General features: G+C 38.0%; 1 protein-coding gene across 1 annotated transcript in view; it reads right to left on the bottom strand.

Moving 5' to 3' along the window:
• Nucleotides 1–17304, bottom strand: part of LOC136886717 (uncharacterized) — a 420809-nt gene that overhangs the window by 84758 nt on the left and 318747 nt on the right. Inside the window, exon 21 of the mRNA XM_067159522.2 lies at nucleotides 268–447. Coding sequence (XP_067015623.2) covers nucleotides 268–447 — 180 coding nt within the window. The remainder of the gene's footprint in view (nucleotides 1–267; nucleotides 448–17304) is intronic.

Raw genomic sequence — 17304 nt, 5'->3', positions numbered from 1 at the left:
AATTACCAACACTTTTTAGAAAGGTTGCTGCTATTCATGAACAATCCTCCATTCATGAAGGCTGCAGTCGAGAATTTTGGACAAATGATTGTCTGTGTATTCTATGCATGACTGCTTACCTGTTGCTGTTACCAGTTTCCTACGCATATTAAAATAAACAGAAAATGTACCCCGCCATAATTCACTTACCATTAACAACCCGTAATGAAGAAAGCAAACTACGAAGTATCTACTTGTCTCACCATAATGATAAAAGAGTGACCTTACCTTGGTTTGAGAAGAGACTACAGGTGATACACGGATCTTCTTTACAACTGGCTTCCCAGTCACTGTCTTCTCTTTCTCAGATACCTTTCCTACCGAATTTGTAAACATATCAATCAGCAGAAGGTCTCCTCTAGACGGTTTCTTCTTTGGGTCGCTTCCTATGAGTTTCTCAATAATTTTCTGCAGCAAGAAACACGTGAGGAAAACAGTGACACTTAATGGTAGTATCAAAGCTTTGATCATATGCACTTTACAAGAAGTTTTGCATTTTAGTTAATTTTGACAGTATGACTGAAATTTCAAGAATTGTTCAGCTTGTTTACCAGAAAAATTCATCATCGGCAGCCAGCAAGCATCATGGCAATAAAAGAGAACAAAAAAAAACCATGGTCTATTTCTGTTCTGGTCCTAAGCACTCAGAGGTCTTAATCTGCAATAACTATCATTACCTGCCATCTATTAATCTTTTTATAGGAAGTGTTGACGAGTTAACTGTGAGGCTTACCATTTTTATCCCGAGCTGGTTGCTTGTGACTCTCTTGAATGTGCTTCATTACTTATCTGAGATTAAGACTGTCACAATCTTATCTACTGGTTATAATGGTGTTACATAGAGCATTGTTGATTTAAAATTCACATGTGTAGGCTGTGTTGTAGTGATTTTGTCACCATATGGTGAGGAAACTGTGAAACAGTGTTGTGTCAGTTAAATGTACTCAAATTTGTGAGATGTTTGAACAGAGTCCATGATAGAATGAATTTAAAATTAGTGTCACTGCCATATTGAGCAAAAAAAAAGGGGGGGGGGGAAGGGGTGAAATTGTTCCATTTTAAAGGAACGGATGCACATTGGTATGAAAGTTTTTGTCGTCTTACGAGTATTGCATTTATAGTTAGGAGAGAACACCTCTTAAATAAGTTGGATTAATTTGTAAACTGTTAATATGTTTGTGTAATATGGAATATCTGGAAAATCTGGAATGAAAAAGAAATATTTAGTGTTAGAGAATATCTGTGAAATTTGTATTACAGTTTATTGTGCATCTTACTCTCTTTGTTTTCCGAGCTGGTTGCTTGTGTCTCCGCTGGATGGGTGCTTTTTGTACTGTTCCTTGCTTGGCGAGGGCTATAGTTGGGACTGTGGGGAAGGAGGGTGGGAGGGGTAGAGGTGAAGTTTTGAGGGGTAGAGTGGAGGGAACTGGTTCGCCTTTAGGTGTTCTGTGTACGTGTTTCTGTTGTTTAATGATGTTCTCTAAATAATGGTTTTTGATTAGGGAAATGGTAGCATCATGAAGAATGTTAGTTTTATCTGTGATTTCACTGAGAATGTAGTTTGGGTTGGCATACTGATCCAGATGTACATAATATTCTTCGATAATGTTGAGCATGGTACCTTTGAATATTGTTTTGAGAATTTTAATGTTGCCTTGGATATTGGAAAAGTTATGTTTGGAGTCAACCACGTGTTGCCCCATAGAGGAGAAATGGTTGTGTTTATGGTATTAATATGTTCAGCATAATGCGTGTTAAAGCTCCTACCTGTTTGCTTAACATAACGTGCTGCACAGTTGACACATTCCAATCTACGGATGTCTGACTGGTTGTATTTGTTCCTTTGACTGACAGAGTGTTATGGAAAAAGGCCGAGTTGTTATGTGAAGTTATGAGGCCTATCTTAGATTACGTCTTTTGAATATGTTGGCAGTGTGATGGATACTAGCACTGTTAAAAGTAAAGGTTGCATAATCTTTCTTGGATTTATATTCTGTAATTAATTTAGACGTCCGCCTCCGTGGTGTAGTGGTTAGCGTGATTAGCTGCCACCCCCGGAGGTCCGGGTTCGATTCCCGACTCTGCCACGAAATTTGAAAAGTGGTACGAGGGCTGGAACGGGGTCCACTCAGCCTCGGGAGGTCAACTGAGTAGAGGTGGGTTCGATTCCCACCTCAGCCATCCTCGAAGTGGTTTTCCGTGGTTTCCCACTTCACCTCCAGGCGAATGGCGGGATGGTACCTAACGTAAGGCCACGGCCGCTTCCTTCCCTCATCCTTGCCTATCCCTTCCACACTTCCCATCCCCCTACAAGGCCCCTGTTCACCATAGCAGGTGAGGCCGCCTGGGCGAGGTACTGGTCATACTCCCCAGTTGTATCCCCCGACCAAGAATCTGAAGCTCCAGGACACTGCCCTTGAGGCGGTAGAGGTGGGATCCCTCGCTGAGTCCGAGGGAAAAGCCGAACCTGGAGGGTAAACAGATGATGATGATGAATTAATTTAGACTTTGGTTGGTGTTTAATTTTGTGGATGATTTTATTTATTGATTCAATACTGTATCCGTTATTTTTACCTATTGTATGGATTTTTTTTTCCCGATTCGTTGTGCCCAGCTGTGGAGCGCATTTGAACTTATTTTGCACAATGTTTCTTCTTCTTTTCTTCCCAATATCTCTTCATTTTTTTCACTGTGTTCCTTTCTGCGTATTTCTGTCCAGTCTGTATTTTTTCTTGTTGGTTTCCCTGGAAATTTATGTTTGTTTACTAAGCTTCTAAATTTCATTCTATCTTGAATGGTTTCGTCCTCAATACCCATTTCTTGTAGATCTTCATGAATTTCTGCTAACCAATTGTTGCGGATTTTCAGGGTTAGAGCTAGATTTAGAATTTTCTTTGTCAGCCTGTTGTTATCCATTCTGTGTAGGTGTCCGTAGAATTTTAGTCGTCTCTTTCTGATAGTATCTGTGATTTTTTCTGTGAATTGAAAAATTTTGTGTGGTTTCTTTTTCATCCAAATTCCATTTTCGAACTTTGGTCCTAGGATTTTTCTGAGAATTTTTCTCTCTTGTTTCTCAATGCTTTTCATTTGTGACCTGCCGCCAATGATCAGTGTTTCAGATGCATAAAGTGCCTCTGGTTTGATGACTGTATTGTAGTGTCGTAATTTTGCATTTTTTTATATACATCTTTTGTTGTATCTGTTCCATGTGATTTTGTAAGCCCTTTGCAGTTTAGCAGTTCTTTCTTTGTTAGCTTCCTGATTTAACCCTGCTGGCTGAATAATTTCACCTAGATACTTGAATTTGTCTACTTGGGAAATTATTCCACAATTGGTGATTAATGGTTGATTGTCGAATCATAAACCTTTCATAAACTGCGTCTTTTCAAATGAAATTTCAAGTCCGGTTTTTGTGGCTATTTCATTCAATTTTTCTATGGATTGGATTGCTTCTTGTCTGTTGTTTGAAAGGATCGCAAGGTCATCTGCGAAAGCTAAGCAGTCAAGGTGAATTTTGTCTTTAAGAAGTCTGCCAATGTTTATACCTTTAGTTTCTTTTCTCCATTCACGAATCACTTTTTCCAAAACTAAATTGAATAGTAGTGGGGATAGTCCATCTCCCTGTCGGACGCCAGTTCTGATTTCGAACGGTTCAGAAATTTCTCCCAAGAACTTAACTTTTGATGTTGTGTTGGTCAGAGTTTGTTTACTCAATTCCCTCGTTTTCCTGTCGACTTGAAATTCCTCTAGTATGTTGAACAGGGTCTGCCGATCTATGGAATCATACGCTTTTTTGAAGTCAACAAAGGTGATTACTGTTTGTTTGGTTTTGCGAATCTGTAGTATGGTTTTTAGGTTTAGTATTTGTTCTGCGCAGGATCTCCCTTTTCGGAATCCAGCCTGATAATCTCCGATCAGGTGGTCTGTTTGTTTCTCTAATCTATGAAGTAGAGCTTTAGAGAAGATTTTATATACGAGTGAGAGGAGAGAAATTCCTCTGTAGTTATTAATATCTGATTTGTCTCCTTTCTTGTGAAGTGGGTGAATCAATGCACATTTCCAATCCTCCGGAATTTCTTCAGAAAACCAAATGTCCTGTAAGATTTTTTGAATACTCTGGGCCAGTTTGTCACCACCAATTTTCAACATTTCAGCGATTATTCCATCTTCTCCTGGTGCTTTGTTGTCTTTTAAATCTCTGATTATTTGTTTGACTTCTTGTAATGTGGGGGTTCTGAATCTGGATTAGGTGTTGGTTTTTCATAGGTGAATTGTTCCTTCGGAGATTCACAGTTTAAAAGGTCCATGAAATGGTTTGCTAGGAGTTCACAATTTCCCTTATTACTTGTTTCCAAAGTCCCATCTGTACGTTTGAAACAGAGACCAGGTGCCTGGTAATTGGATAATTCTTCTCTGAATGTTATGTAGAAGTTCCGTGTATTGTTTTTCTTGAAATCTTCTTCTATTTCTGCCAGTCTGTTTTGATCATATTTTCGTTTTTCAGATCTGATGATTTTTGAGGTTTGTTTCTGTGTTTTGAAGAATTCATCATGATTTTGATCAGTTTTATGGAAACTCCAGTTTAGCCAGGACCTAATTCTGACTTCTATGGCCTTGTCACAGGTGTCATTCCACCACCTGTGTTTGCATTTCCTTGGGGGATTGCTGATGTTTTGTGAAGCTTTCAAGAGTGTGACCTTGAGTTCAAGCCAGTTTGAAGGAGCATCGTTGGAGATATTCGCAAGGAAATTGTCTGAGTTCTGTCTCAGAAATTCAGGGTCGATTCTTGGGTTTCTGACTGTTTTGGTTTTCTTCCTGTTGGGTTGAAACTTTACTTTAACAAGAGATAGGTGGTGGTCGGAGTCAGTAATTCCCTTCTTGACTTTAACGTTCATAATTTCTTTTTGGTTTTTCTTGGAAATAGCCACATGGTCTAGTTGAAATTCTCCTAAATGCATGTTTGGGGATCTCCATGTCATTTTCTTTTGTGGAAGTGCCAGGAAATGGGTTGACATCAATTTTAGATCGAAATTCTCGCAGAAGCCAATTAAACGTTCTCCATTTTTATTGGTTCTTTTGTGAGCAGGGTAAAGTCCTACAGTGATCCTAAATTTCTTCTCTTTGCCAATTTGTGCATTGAAGTCCCCCAGGAGAATTTTGACATGATGTTTTGGAATTTTGGCTGTAGTTCTTCTAGTAATTCTCAGAAGTCATCTACCTTCTGTGGGTCTTTTTGATTGTAATTGTTTGTAGGTGCATGTGCATTGATTAGTGTATAAGCTTTGTTTCCTGATTTGATTGTCATTAGCGAAATTCTTTCAGAAGGAGATGTAAAGTATAATACCGAATTTGTGATATTTTTTCTCACTGCAAAACCAGTGCCAAATTGTAATATTTTGTTAGGGAGGAGGGTAGCTGGTTTACCTTTATAAATTCCATAGTTTCCTGATTCAAAATGATTTTCGTCACTGTACCTAGTTTCTTGGAGTGCCAGAATTTGGATGTTGAGTTGGTCTAATGTGTCTGTTAAGTGCTTCAACTTTCCAATTTTGCGAAGCGTGTTGATGTTTAAAGTGCCAATAAAATGTATTTCCTTTGGGCGAAGAGATTTGGGAAGCTCCGATACATTCCCGCATGATGTTCTCGGTCCCCCAGAATCTGATGACCGAGAAAACCTATTATGAATACTAGGGCCTGGGGTAGTAGTATCATTAACTGACGTTGCCATCATGCTAGTAAGCTGAAGATTATGGGGAGATTGATCTTTGTCAATCTCATAGTTACAACTAAGGTATTGAGCCTCAGAGGTTGCCTCAAGATGTTTTCTGGCTGTGCCTGTTTTTGGTTCGCGAGAGGTATTTTATTTCCCTAAAGCCCTCCGGACAAGTCCGGCGAGCCCCCCGATCCACCACCTGGGACGCGCCTAATTTATTTATTTATTTATTTATTTACTTAAGTTTTCAGTGGACAGGGGAATGTTGAAGGACCTGTATGAAAATCTACAGCCCGTTTCCAGTCATTTGACCAGGTCAGGAATGGAATGAATGAACCCCCCGTCAGTGGGTAGGGTCTGACACATCCCACTCTGACGAGTCTAGTGTCAGACCTAAGACGAAACGCTGGTTAATAGAGCAAACACCTGAAAAGCCTTACATCTGATATGTTTTTGACATGCTCTATTGGTGAAAAATATCTAATTCCCTCCATGGGAATTTAGAATTTTCCATTCGGAACTGCTAGGCGGGCAATAATTTCATTGTGGAGATTTATCTCCCATATGCAGTTATCAGACTGGGCCTCATATATAGGCTTCTGATAAGCTCACCTGCATACACCCAGCGTCAGTGGGTAGGGTCTGACACATCCCACTCTGACGAGTATCAGACTGTGCCTCATATATAGGCTTCTGATAAGCTCACCTGCATACACCCAGCGTCAGTGGGTAGGGTCTGACACATCCCACTCAGACGAGTCTAGTGTCAGACCTAAGACGAAACACTGGTTAATAGAGCAAACGCCTGAAAAGCCTTACATCTGATATGTTTTGACATGCTCCATTGGTGAAAAATATCTAATTCCCTCCATGGAAATTTAGAATTTTCCATTCGGAATTGCTAGGCGGGCAATAATTCCATTGTGGAAATTTATCTCCTGTATGCTGTTATCAGACTGTGCCTCATGTATAGGCTTCTGATAAGCTCACCTGCATACACCCAGCGTCAGTGGGTAGGGTCTGACACATCCCACTCTGACGAGTCTAGTGTCAGACCTAAGACAAAACGCTGGTTAATAGAGCAAACGCCTGAAAAGCCTTATATCTGATATGTTTTTGACATGCTCTATTAGTGAAAAATATCTAATTCCCTCCATGGAAATTTAGAATTTTCCATTCGGAATTGCTAGGCGGGCAATAATTCCATTGTGGAGATTTATCTCCTGTATGCTGTTATCAGACTGTGCCTCATATATAGGCTTCTGATAAGCTCACCTGCATACACCCAGCGTCAGTGGGTAGGGTCTGACACATCCCACTCTGACGAGTCTAGTGTCAGACCTAAGACGAAACGCTGGTTAATAGAGCAAACGCTTGAAAAGCCTTACATCTGATATGATAGGAAATGTGCCGCACTCCTCTGGGACAATGATTAATGAAATGAAATGATATTGGAGAGTGTTGCTGGAATGAAAGATGAGAAGGAAAACTGGAGTACCCGGAGAAAAACCTGTCCTGTCTCTGCTTTGTCCAGCACAAATAGCGCATGGAGTGACCGGGATTTGAACCGCCTTCTCAATACAAAGTCAAGTAAAGTGGGTTACGTTACAGAAGAAACATTAAACAATAAAATTAGTTTCTTCGACATCCAAATTGATCATCTTGAGTTCTTCTTTCAACGACAGCTAAGTGCATTAATTTATGCATTTTATGCATTATCTGAAACCTCTATCACAATCGTGACTATTTCTTCTTCATCTTTATGGTGTCAATTCCACTATGTTTTTGCAACTTTTTAGAATTTATATTGACTATTTCATACATTGTGCAACTCATGCTTTTGGCTGATGATGACTCTGATAATGGGTCGAAACTAGTACCTAATAAATGTTTCTTCTGTGAAGTAACCCACTTTACTTGAATTTGTATTGAAAAGGTGGAACCATTGTACATTTACTTTTAATTGTAATCACAGTTCAATACGGACCATTCACAATGAAATTTATATCTTTTAACAGTCACCCCTAAACAATGTTTAATAACATAAGCAATGAATAATTTATTTATTATTAGGTGAAACATCTGTTTTATGACTTGAGGACTGAATATGGTGAATGATGAAGGTGCCACAAATGAATTTTACCAAACAGTATTTTCCCATAATTCTGGCACTTTCATCATTCATCAATTGATCACATTTTATTAAGACAAGTCATCTTATTGCATTAAAATCACATATAGTGCGTATTTATGGAATTAGGCTGTAAGAATATTGTTATGGATGTGTGTTAGGCCTACTGATTTCTTTTCCCACAAGATTTCTTCTAGCATTGATGATTCCAGCTTTATTATTAATTCGGCCTGGCTTTCAAGATTTTCACATCCGCGCAATGACTGTCATTTGACTTTCACACATGCGAAACGACTGTCGTTTGTTTATACGCTCGCGGCCTTGTTGGGAAGGATGTTGTCAAAATGTGCTCAGTGCTAACAACCTCTGTACTTAGGAACTAATGAGTGAGTGGTGCTTCGATTACTGGAGGGACAAGCAAAGGGGGTCTGGGGGCATAAGCCCCCGGGTTAGAAGCCGCGAAGCGGCCCTAGGCCTCTACTTTAGTGTAGAAACACGATTGGTCTGGACTGGTTCTTGCTGTGCAGACAGTTAGGATAAGACCTGGGCAAGACCATTGGTCGGGGTTGGTAACGGATTATGATTAACATTATTGACGGGAATGAGATCTCGTGCCACTTCACATTGGCCAATAGGAATGCAAGTAGCTACTTGAGAAATGAAAATGGCATTTAACAGTCTTCATTAGGTTAAAAAAACTAAATGTACTTCTTCGGGCGGGATGGTGGGTTCCTGGACATCGCAATGAACACATCCCTCCTCTGAGATGCTCTCCAAGTAAGATTTAATTAATTTCCGCTTAATATAACATTACAAATAAGATGACAGCTAGGCTGAAGTAATACCCTAGCTTTTACCAGAGTCACTCAGCTGAGACACTCATCATTTAACGAAATCGTACAACGAACATCACAACTGCTGTAAACCAGATGATTCTGGCACTTTTCACCTTTACCAGCTAATAAAGCATGGCACATACAATTGTTTGATGTCAGGAAATGGAAATTTGGATTTGTGGCACTTTCACCAATAATCACATTCAGTCCTCAATTCTTCCTCATAGAAAATACTTGTCCACTTTCTAACATGTAGTGAATGTGGTGATTACAGAGTGCTCTCCACCTCTTTGCCATGCTCTTAAGATACCCAAACTTTTAATTCACTGTGCTGGCCAAGTCCTGTCTAAACTGACTAAGATGCACAACTTAACCTACTGTGTTCAGTTCAAACTCAAAATTAATTTGGTGGAAATTAATTTAATGGAAACATAATGAATTAAGAAATGAAAGAAGAGTTAGAAAGGCAAATAAATTTGCCCTCTCCTAAATAGATCTACACCAATTATTGTCTTCATCTTTGCTCTTTTCTAAATTTTTATCATTTCCAGCTTAAAGTTATGAACAATACTCACGTGTAGTTTGAAAATTGCTGCTTCTTTCATTTCAACATAATAATAAATACTCATTTATCATAGTTTCCACATTTTAAAATTGGCATAACCCAAGTACGACTCCAACAATTGTTAGTGGTGCCACCAAGCGAATGCACCAAAGAAGAGTAAACAAGCTCAGGAAAATTATATGAGATTTCTTAGTATATAGCCACTGATTGTGTTCAAAAAAGAAGAAGAAAAAACATAGGAATGAATATTTGAATACATACAGTACTTATTCATGGAGACAGTTATCAACAAATGAAACTGAGTAACATTTCTGATATGACCAATTAACAATACAAAGGTCATACTAAAATTAATGAGCAACAGTATTAAGAAAACATCAAAATCCATTAACATCCATATAAATAAAATATGAGTTTTACCAGCATTTAAAAAAAATGGTATTTATATGTCAGTTATATCCAGAATAAGAAGGAAATCCCATTTTAAAATTTCCATCATGCGTGTCTGTGTGTGGACATGTATGAGCACAATAAGAAAACGGCTGAATAGAATTTAATGAATTATTTAATATTTTATTTACACAATTTCCCTCAGCTGAACGTTGCTGCAATGGACAAAGCATAACGAAACAAATGAAATTATAATTTTGGCTTACAATAATTTTGTTGATTACGTTATTCTCATAATGAATTTAAACTATAAAAGTTATAACATGTAGCAATGATTTCTGAATAATGAAATGGAACCTGGTAAAGCTAACAAAGAAACAGTTTTTAGTTCCAGAACGTCTGAATTAAACTGCTTCCAAAAATTTGCAATGAACCCCTCAAGCTCCTACCATTAATCCTATCAATTTAATGTCCTTCAATCCTTCGGCTCATAGATCAGCTTCTTTTCCTTATCAATGTCTTCTCACTGGTCTGTGGAGATTTCAAAACAAACTGTGGGATCTATTACCTATCCCACACTCTCCAATTCCTTGTAGGCTAGGATGTCAATTCTCCTACTGCTACAGTTATCGGCAAGTCTGGATACCTCGTCGGCAACCCTATAACTTTACTTTCTGAGGGAATTTGCTATCAAAGACTGAATCTTATTATGCCTGGCATTCCGCAGCATCTCTCCATGGGGGTCAAGATGCCAAAACATGAGGAAGGATTTCTATATCTCTTTGCAATGTTGACAGAGGTTTCCGTTCTGGGAGCTGTTAGGAACAGACTGAACAGACTGAACAGCGCGCACATTAGCTGTCATTTTTACTCCCTCGCGCCATTCACTACATTATAAACAACTTTATTCACGCTGGGTGAAATAGTAGTTTAGGGGAAGGACTGAAATTTAATTCTCAAGTACTCCTGTTAATATGGATTCCACTGAAAAATACCACATAAGGAAAGTTGCAGAAAATAACAATTTTGGTCTTAAGTACAGTAAAAATTGATCCTGCATTGAATAGTGAGGGAAATATTTATAATTTCAAGTTTTACTAATTTCTTGTCTTACCAATGTTAGTCTTAATCAAGAATCCTTTAAGAGAGGATAAATGATAAATTCTGATATTCAATTCTTCATTAACAGGGGAATGATTTAACGGTGATTATTTTCTCCTTATTTTGGAGCTTAAAATGGTCTGATTTTCCTGAATATTTCATGAAAACGCAGACAATTTCGGGCAAATTCTGTAAAATTTGGTAAAACTGAACTGTAGCAGATCAAGGATATAACCAGTTAGGTACAAGCATCATGACAGGAACCCAAGATGCAAGCATATATTAAAATATAAATCAGATATAAGTTCAAGTTCTTCCAAACCAACTGTTATTGTTATACTCTTTCAAATTCTGGCAACCACAGAAGATACAGAACTATGGTGATCTTCAAGCATGCCAATCAGACTACTGTTTACGCAGTCACTATCACCTTTATCTCCTGTAAGTTCTTTTGCAAACCTCTGAAGAGCTTGATAGCCTTTTAATACGTCCTGTTTTAGAATACCATCTAGTTCTGGAATGCCTTTAAATTTCTCTACCAAACTGTTGACAACTATATTGCCAAGACGAGATGGAAACAGAAAAGTTCTGCAGAGATTCTAAACAGTTAAACTGCAGGATTTTTCTTTCTTAAAATATGTGAGCTTTGAAATACTTTTTATTGCTACTTACTGGAACCTACTTATGAGCGTTTTGTTGCCTGACATTACTAAAGGTAGTGAGAATGTGTGACAGAATCCTGATCAAATCATGAAAAGTTTATGCATATTTTTATAAGAAATACTGTACTGTATACTGTATTCCATTTTCTATTTGAAAGTATCCATTAAACACATATTAGCCACAAAACTCACTTTCCATTGAAAAGATCATGGCTATGGGATAATTTCATGAATTGCTGTCAATTTAGCAATAATTCATGGATATATGCACATACTGCATAATTTAGGACATTTTAATAAGGGATTTGGATTTTCTATGCAAAAAGTTATGTTTTTAACACATTTTGAGTTTATTATTAAGATAAAAAAATTACAACCCACTCATACATTTTTACAGTAGTAGAAAGGTTACTGATCCTGATACCTGAATGTATTGTCTGTCCCAAAGTGAGCAGTCAGTGAACCTCTGCGTGACATAGTGTCTAGGGAAGTTATCTCTTAGAATGTATTAATACTGGTGGGGAGGAGTTGGGGTAGAAAACTTTCTTTCTATCTTTCCTTCACTGATACATCATAGACACGAACGATGAAGGTGCTGATAACAAGGAGGAGTTTACAGTGAGAATCACATTGCTTTTCTACATTTACAGTATTCATTGTTGAATTTATTCGGTCCCAAAAGTTCCATATAAACCAATGTTAAATTTCCCCGCATCTATCCTTTCTCGAACTATCGTTTTATCACATCGATCGTCGAAAATTCTTTTTTCCTTAACGACAATTTTCCTGCACTGATTGATTGTACATAAGAAAAATATACGGAAACGTTTTTTATATTTAGAGGGACTGCTCAGTACTCTTAGCATATAATAGCAGCAACCTCTTATGCGAGAATGTACAAGCGATTCTGAGTTGCTAGTCTTGAACAAGGATCTTGTAGGCTGGAGTGTTGTAAGTTATTCACATGCAACCTCACTACGAGCCTCCTGGTGCCAAAGCTTCTCCTCGACCCACTAACCGACCACTAGAAGTATTCTTATTTACAAGAATTAAAACGTAAACAGTGTAAAACTCAAATTTGCCACCATTTCCTGTGTTGGTATAGACTGGCTAGGGCTGCCAACTTCGTTGAAAATGAGAAAATCACGCAGTGAACCAGATACGGTTTAATTAGTCACAGGGTGATTAATCATGTCATACCTTGTGGAGGGTGTGGGATGCTAGAGGCCTGCTGACCGCTTTGTTGCCCTCTGTCCAAAAGTATTGTTACAAGCCGGACCTAACCAAGCCAGATCTTTTCTCATAGCCTAGTCTTGTAACTAGTTCCTAAGTTGGCAGCGTCGCACAGGCCGCATTGACATCGTTCGAGACGCACCATGTTGAATTCCTAACCTCTGTGACATCGTCTGAGCCGAGCTGTGGGAGCTGCTCCGTGTTGGGTACTTAACCTATCATTCCAAAGGGTCTACAGAATTTTTTCCTCAATACAGGTTATTGCCGTAGTATCCACATATATCCGCAATTTGCAATAAGAGAACTGAACTTAAAGGTTTACAATTATTAAGAAATGTGTAAAGAAAAGTGAAACGAAGCGGCATAAAAGTCATGCTTTTTATTTTCATTGCGTAGGCCTATCAATATTTTGATTCCGTTATGTATAGTATGAGCTAAATGGTTAGCGCGTGTTGGCCTTTGGTTCAAGGGGTCTCGATCGGGTTGAGGATTTTAACTTTCCTTGGTGAATTCCAACGTTTCGGGGGCTGTTTGTTTGCTGAATTAAACATTAGAATTCATCTTAGGTAGGATCGCATTTCCATATGCACATAGATCACCTACCACGCAACAACTCGAAAGACCTTCACCCGACTCCAGAGGCCGCACACCATATTGTTTTTGTTTTTTTTTTTTTGCTAGGGGCTTTACGTCGCACCGACACAGATAGGTCTTATGGCGACGATGGGATAGGAAAGGCCTAGGAGTTGGAAGGAAGCGGCCGTGGCCTTAATTAAGGTACAGCCCCAGCATTTGCCTGGTGTGAAAATGGGAAACCACGGAAAACCATCTTCAGGGCTGCCGATAGTGGGATTCGAACCTACTATCTCCCGGATGCAAGCTCACAGCCGCGCGCCTCTACGCGCACGGCCAACTCGCCCGGTCACCATATTGTTGTTTTTATAAGAAGAAGAATATATTTACATAACAAAAACTGTCCAAACAGAGTACCCGTATTTTATTATTTTGCTTTCCTCCTATTTTTTATGTTGCCCACATTTATCGCTTTCCCGAATCCATCGCCATTTTCCCCCTTCCCCCTGAAAAACGATGCATCGATGTTTTACTGTACTTTGCCAACCGGTCAAAAACAGGTATGAAAGCTAGTATTAGATATAACCAAGAGGATCATCATAATCTACAAACTTCACATAACGTGGTGATGTACTGTGCCATTATTAGCTGGGATTACTTAAAACTCAGGTAGTTGATAAATTGCTGACAGATGTGTCAAATGTGGTGTGATTGAATTCCTTGTTGAAGAGTAAAATCCTGCAGCTGAAATTCACCAGAGACTTCAGCATGCAGATAGAGATGTATACATAGCCACTAGCAATGTTAAAAGATGGGTGTAATACTGTATTTACGCGAATAATACCCGCATATTTTTTAAAAAATTGAGGCCTGAAATTGGGGTGCGGGTTTTATTTGAGTCAATGTTGGCATTTGTTTTAAAATCAGCCTTCCTAAAGTTAGGGTGCGGGGATTATTCGTGTAAATACGGTATTTCACAGATGCAAGGATGAACATTCAGGATCAGTCTCATCTGCCTCCATGTTGAAGGCAACATCAATGATGAAGATAGAATATCACTGTAGATATAATTGCTGCAAAACTTTCAGCAGAATGCCATGTAGAGCAGGAAATGATTGTAAGCTTAAGCTATAGAAAAGTTTGTAATTTCTTTGTCCCACAGTGATGTGATTGAAAACCATGAAGTTGAGAGGAAAACAATACCTGAAGACCTACTTTAGAAATACTAAAACTATAGAAAAGGTTTCTTAGTATTTTGATAGTTTTAAGGCCAATTTCATTAGAATCTCATGAAACTAAATGGCAGAGGATAGAATAGCACTATGGGAACTTGCCAATACAAACAAGTAAAGATAGTGCAATCTGCCGGGTAAGTATGGGCGCTGTCTTCTGGGATATACAGGAATGCACTTTGAATTTCTTGAACCTGAGGAAACTATAATTGCTCTCTCTTATGTTCAAACACTTCACCAGCTTCATAAGCTCCATCTGTGGATCGGTGGTAGTGTCAGCCTCAAGATCCCAAAACTGCAGGTTCAAATCTGGCAAAGGTAGTTGGATTTTTGAAGAGTAAAAAAAGTTAATTTGGCACTCCATGTTCTATGAAGTCAAAAAGTGAAGAAAAGCCTGTAAATTAAGATGATGTAAGTGGTTTTTCAATAATTATAAAATTGTTGCTCATTAGTTTCAGTCTGTTAAGAAGGAAAACATTTTTTCACTGTTGATTCAATTAATGAACTGTAAAACTTTTCAGTCTGTTGAAACACTGATTATAACACACATCAACACTAAAACAAATTTGTAAAAAAAAAAACCACCACACTAATAAACAAGGAATGATATGTTTCATTCTGCAAGAACTTTCACAGATTCAATCAGATCACTTTTAATCATGCATATGTATGTACAATGCTGCTTACGTTGCGTAAACTTCTCAATGACTGTTAATCGGCGATGTTATGAACAAGTGAGACAAAATTATGAATCCTCCAATGCCACCTTTGTAACTTTGAGAAAGTTTTCTTTACTATCTTAGCCTTCTACGGTTGTATGTCGATATACCATATAAGTTCTGGGAAAAGGAGATTGGCGTTCGGTTTCCCCATTAATTTTTAGGTTAAGTTATTTTACTGTCATTGAAATAATACTATAAATTCATATTAGAATTCACAAATCTGACCATTTTTAGCCTTATAATGGTCCGTTTTGACTAAGCTCATGGAAATAAGATCACCGGGTTGTTGATGGGTCCACTCTGTCAATATTTATTACAATGAATGTTGATTATATATCACAAAGGCTGTAAATGATGCACTCAAGGATCCATGGAGCAGCTTCTGCTTCCATCTCCACACAATATTTGTTACTAATAGGAAATATGCAAAGAGAATAAACTACAAAAACAAGCACGTTCAGTGCTTGACCACATGGTGTCAGACCGGTTTCAGATGGGCTTTCTGGGTTGAATAGAATATTTTAGATGAGGAACAGATAAATGAATTGTTAGAAAAAACTAGCAGTGATGATAGCAATTTTTGGAATGAAATACAAGGAACATAAGCACAATCGAATGAGGTTTACCAGATATTGATGAGTGCAAAGAAGTAAAGCCCGACGGCAGGAAACCGAAAGGAACCCACGTTTTGCAATAATTCTGAACCTATAAAGATAACCTACCACTTAATGCAGGACTATTGATTATTTTGTTGCTAATTTTTGACAATGAGTAGTTCAGCACATCTGCTAGATGTAAACCTATATCTTAATTGGAAAGGTCATCCATTTTGGAAAGTATGTAGGTTTCAGGTATAGAAATGAGTATATTTAGTGCATACCAATTTTGTATTACATAGATATAATAATTATAATATGTAAAACCGTAACATTTTATGAACTTGCTTATTTACTCCAAAACATGTACATCCTGGGTGTATAAATTTCTCGGATCCATATGTCCGCAAAGGGTTGAACTGCTAACTGAGAAAGTTACAGAGTGAAAGTGGAGGACTTCTGCATTTACAATTTTGTCTCACTTGTTCATAATATCACCATTTTGCAATCATAGACAAGTTTACGCAACGTAAACAATGTTGTACATATATATGCATGATTAAAAGTGGCTTGATAGAATCTGAGGATGTTCTTGCAGAACGAAACATGTCATTCTTTGTTTATTAGCACGCTTTTTTTAAATTTTTTTTTTTTTTAGGTATGTTGTAGTGTTATATGCATTAATAATTAGTGTTTCGACAGACTGAGAATCTTTAAAGTTGCATTAGTTTCAGTACAACCCTCATAAACTCTTCGATAGAATTTTTGTAACAAGAGTACAGACCATCTTTTCGCGAAATGGACTTTAAGAGCCAACCACCCTACGATTCCTCCTCAGAACCTTGGAGTATACACAGGGTCATAATTTTTTCTGGCCCACTTGCAGCTGCACAGTGGCGGTGGACATGAACCAAATTTATTAACTTAAGCATTGTGGTTTTTTTGTTTTAGTCCGTATTGACCTCAATCTATTCACCACTGAAAAACACTATTATATACCTAAATCCCCCTTGTCAATACAATAACAAATAACTTGAGTATTCTTAAACATGAAGGGATGATAGACCAAGTCCGAGAAGTGTTTGGTGGTTTTTGGACCGCTGAAGAAGAGAATGTATAAAGTCCTCAAAACATGTACGGCGTTTAGTGATTGAAATAAACAAACAATAAACATTTTTTATAGCATTGACACGGCTGATTTAAATATATAACAGGCTTTTTTCTGTGCTGATTGGACATAAACAACTCACCTGCAGACACTCCAGTCCCTTCGGCGGGCCGTTGCATAGACATTCTCATGAGTCAACATAAAGCAGATGAATGCACATGGCTACCTTAGTAATGTTATTTAGTGTCTTAACAAATTTTCATTAACTCACTGTAGCTCTTCTTTCGAGATGTTGGCTCTTCTATCACACACGCACAACTGACCACCTCCACATCCCCACTGTTGAGTAACACAGTCCTACAAGCATAGCTCACTCATTACTAATGAATAGGGATAAATAATA

The sequence above is a fragment of the Anabrus simplex genome, chromosome X (genome assembly GCF_040414725.1).
Source record: "Anabrus simplex isolate iqAnaSimp1 chromosome X, ASM4041472v1, whole genome shotgun sequence".
Taxonomy (NCBI): domain Eukaryota; kingdom Metazoa; phylum Arthropoda; class Insecta; order Orthoptera; family Tettigoniidae; genus Anabrus; species Anabrus simplex.
Note: the sequence above shows the minus strand (reverse complement) of the source record. Positions and strands in the feature narration are given on the sequence as shown.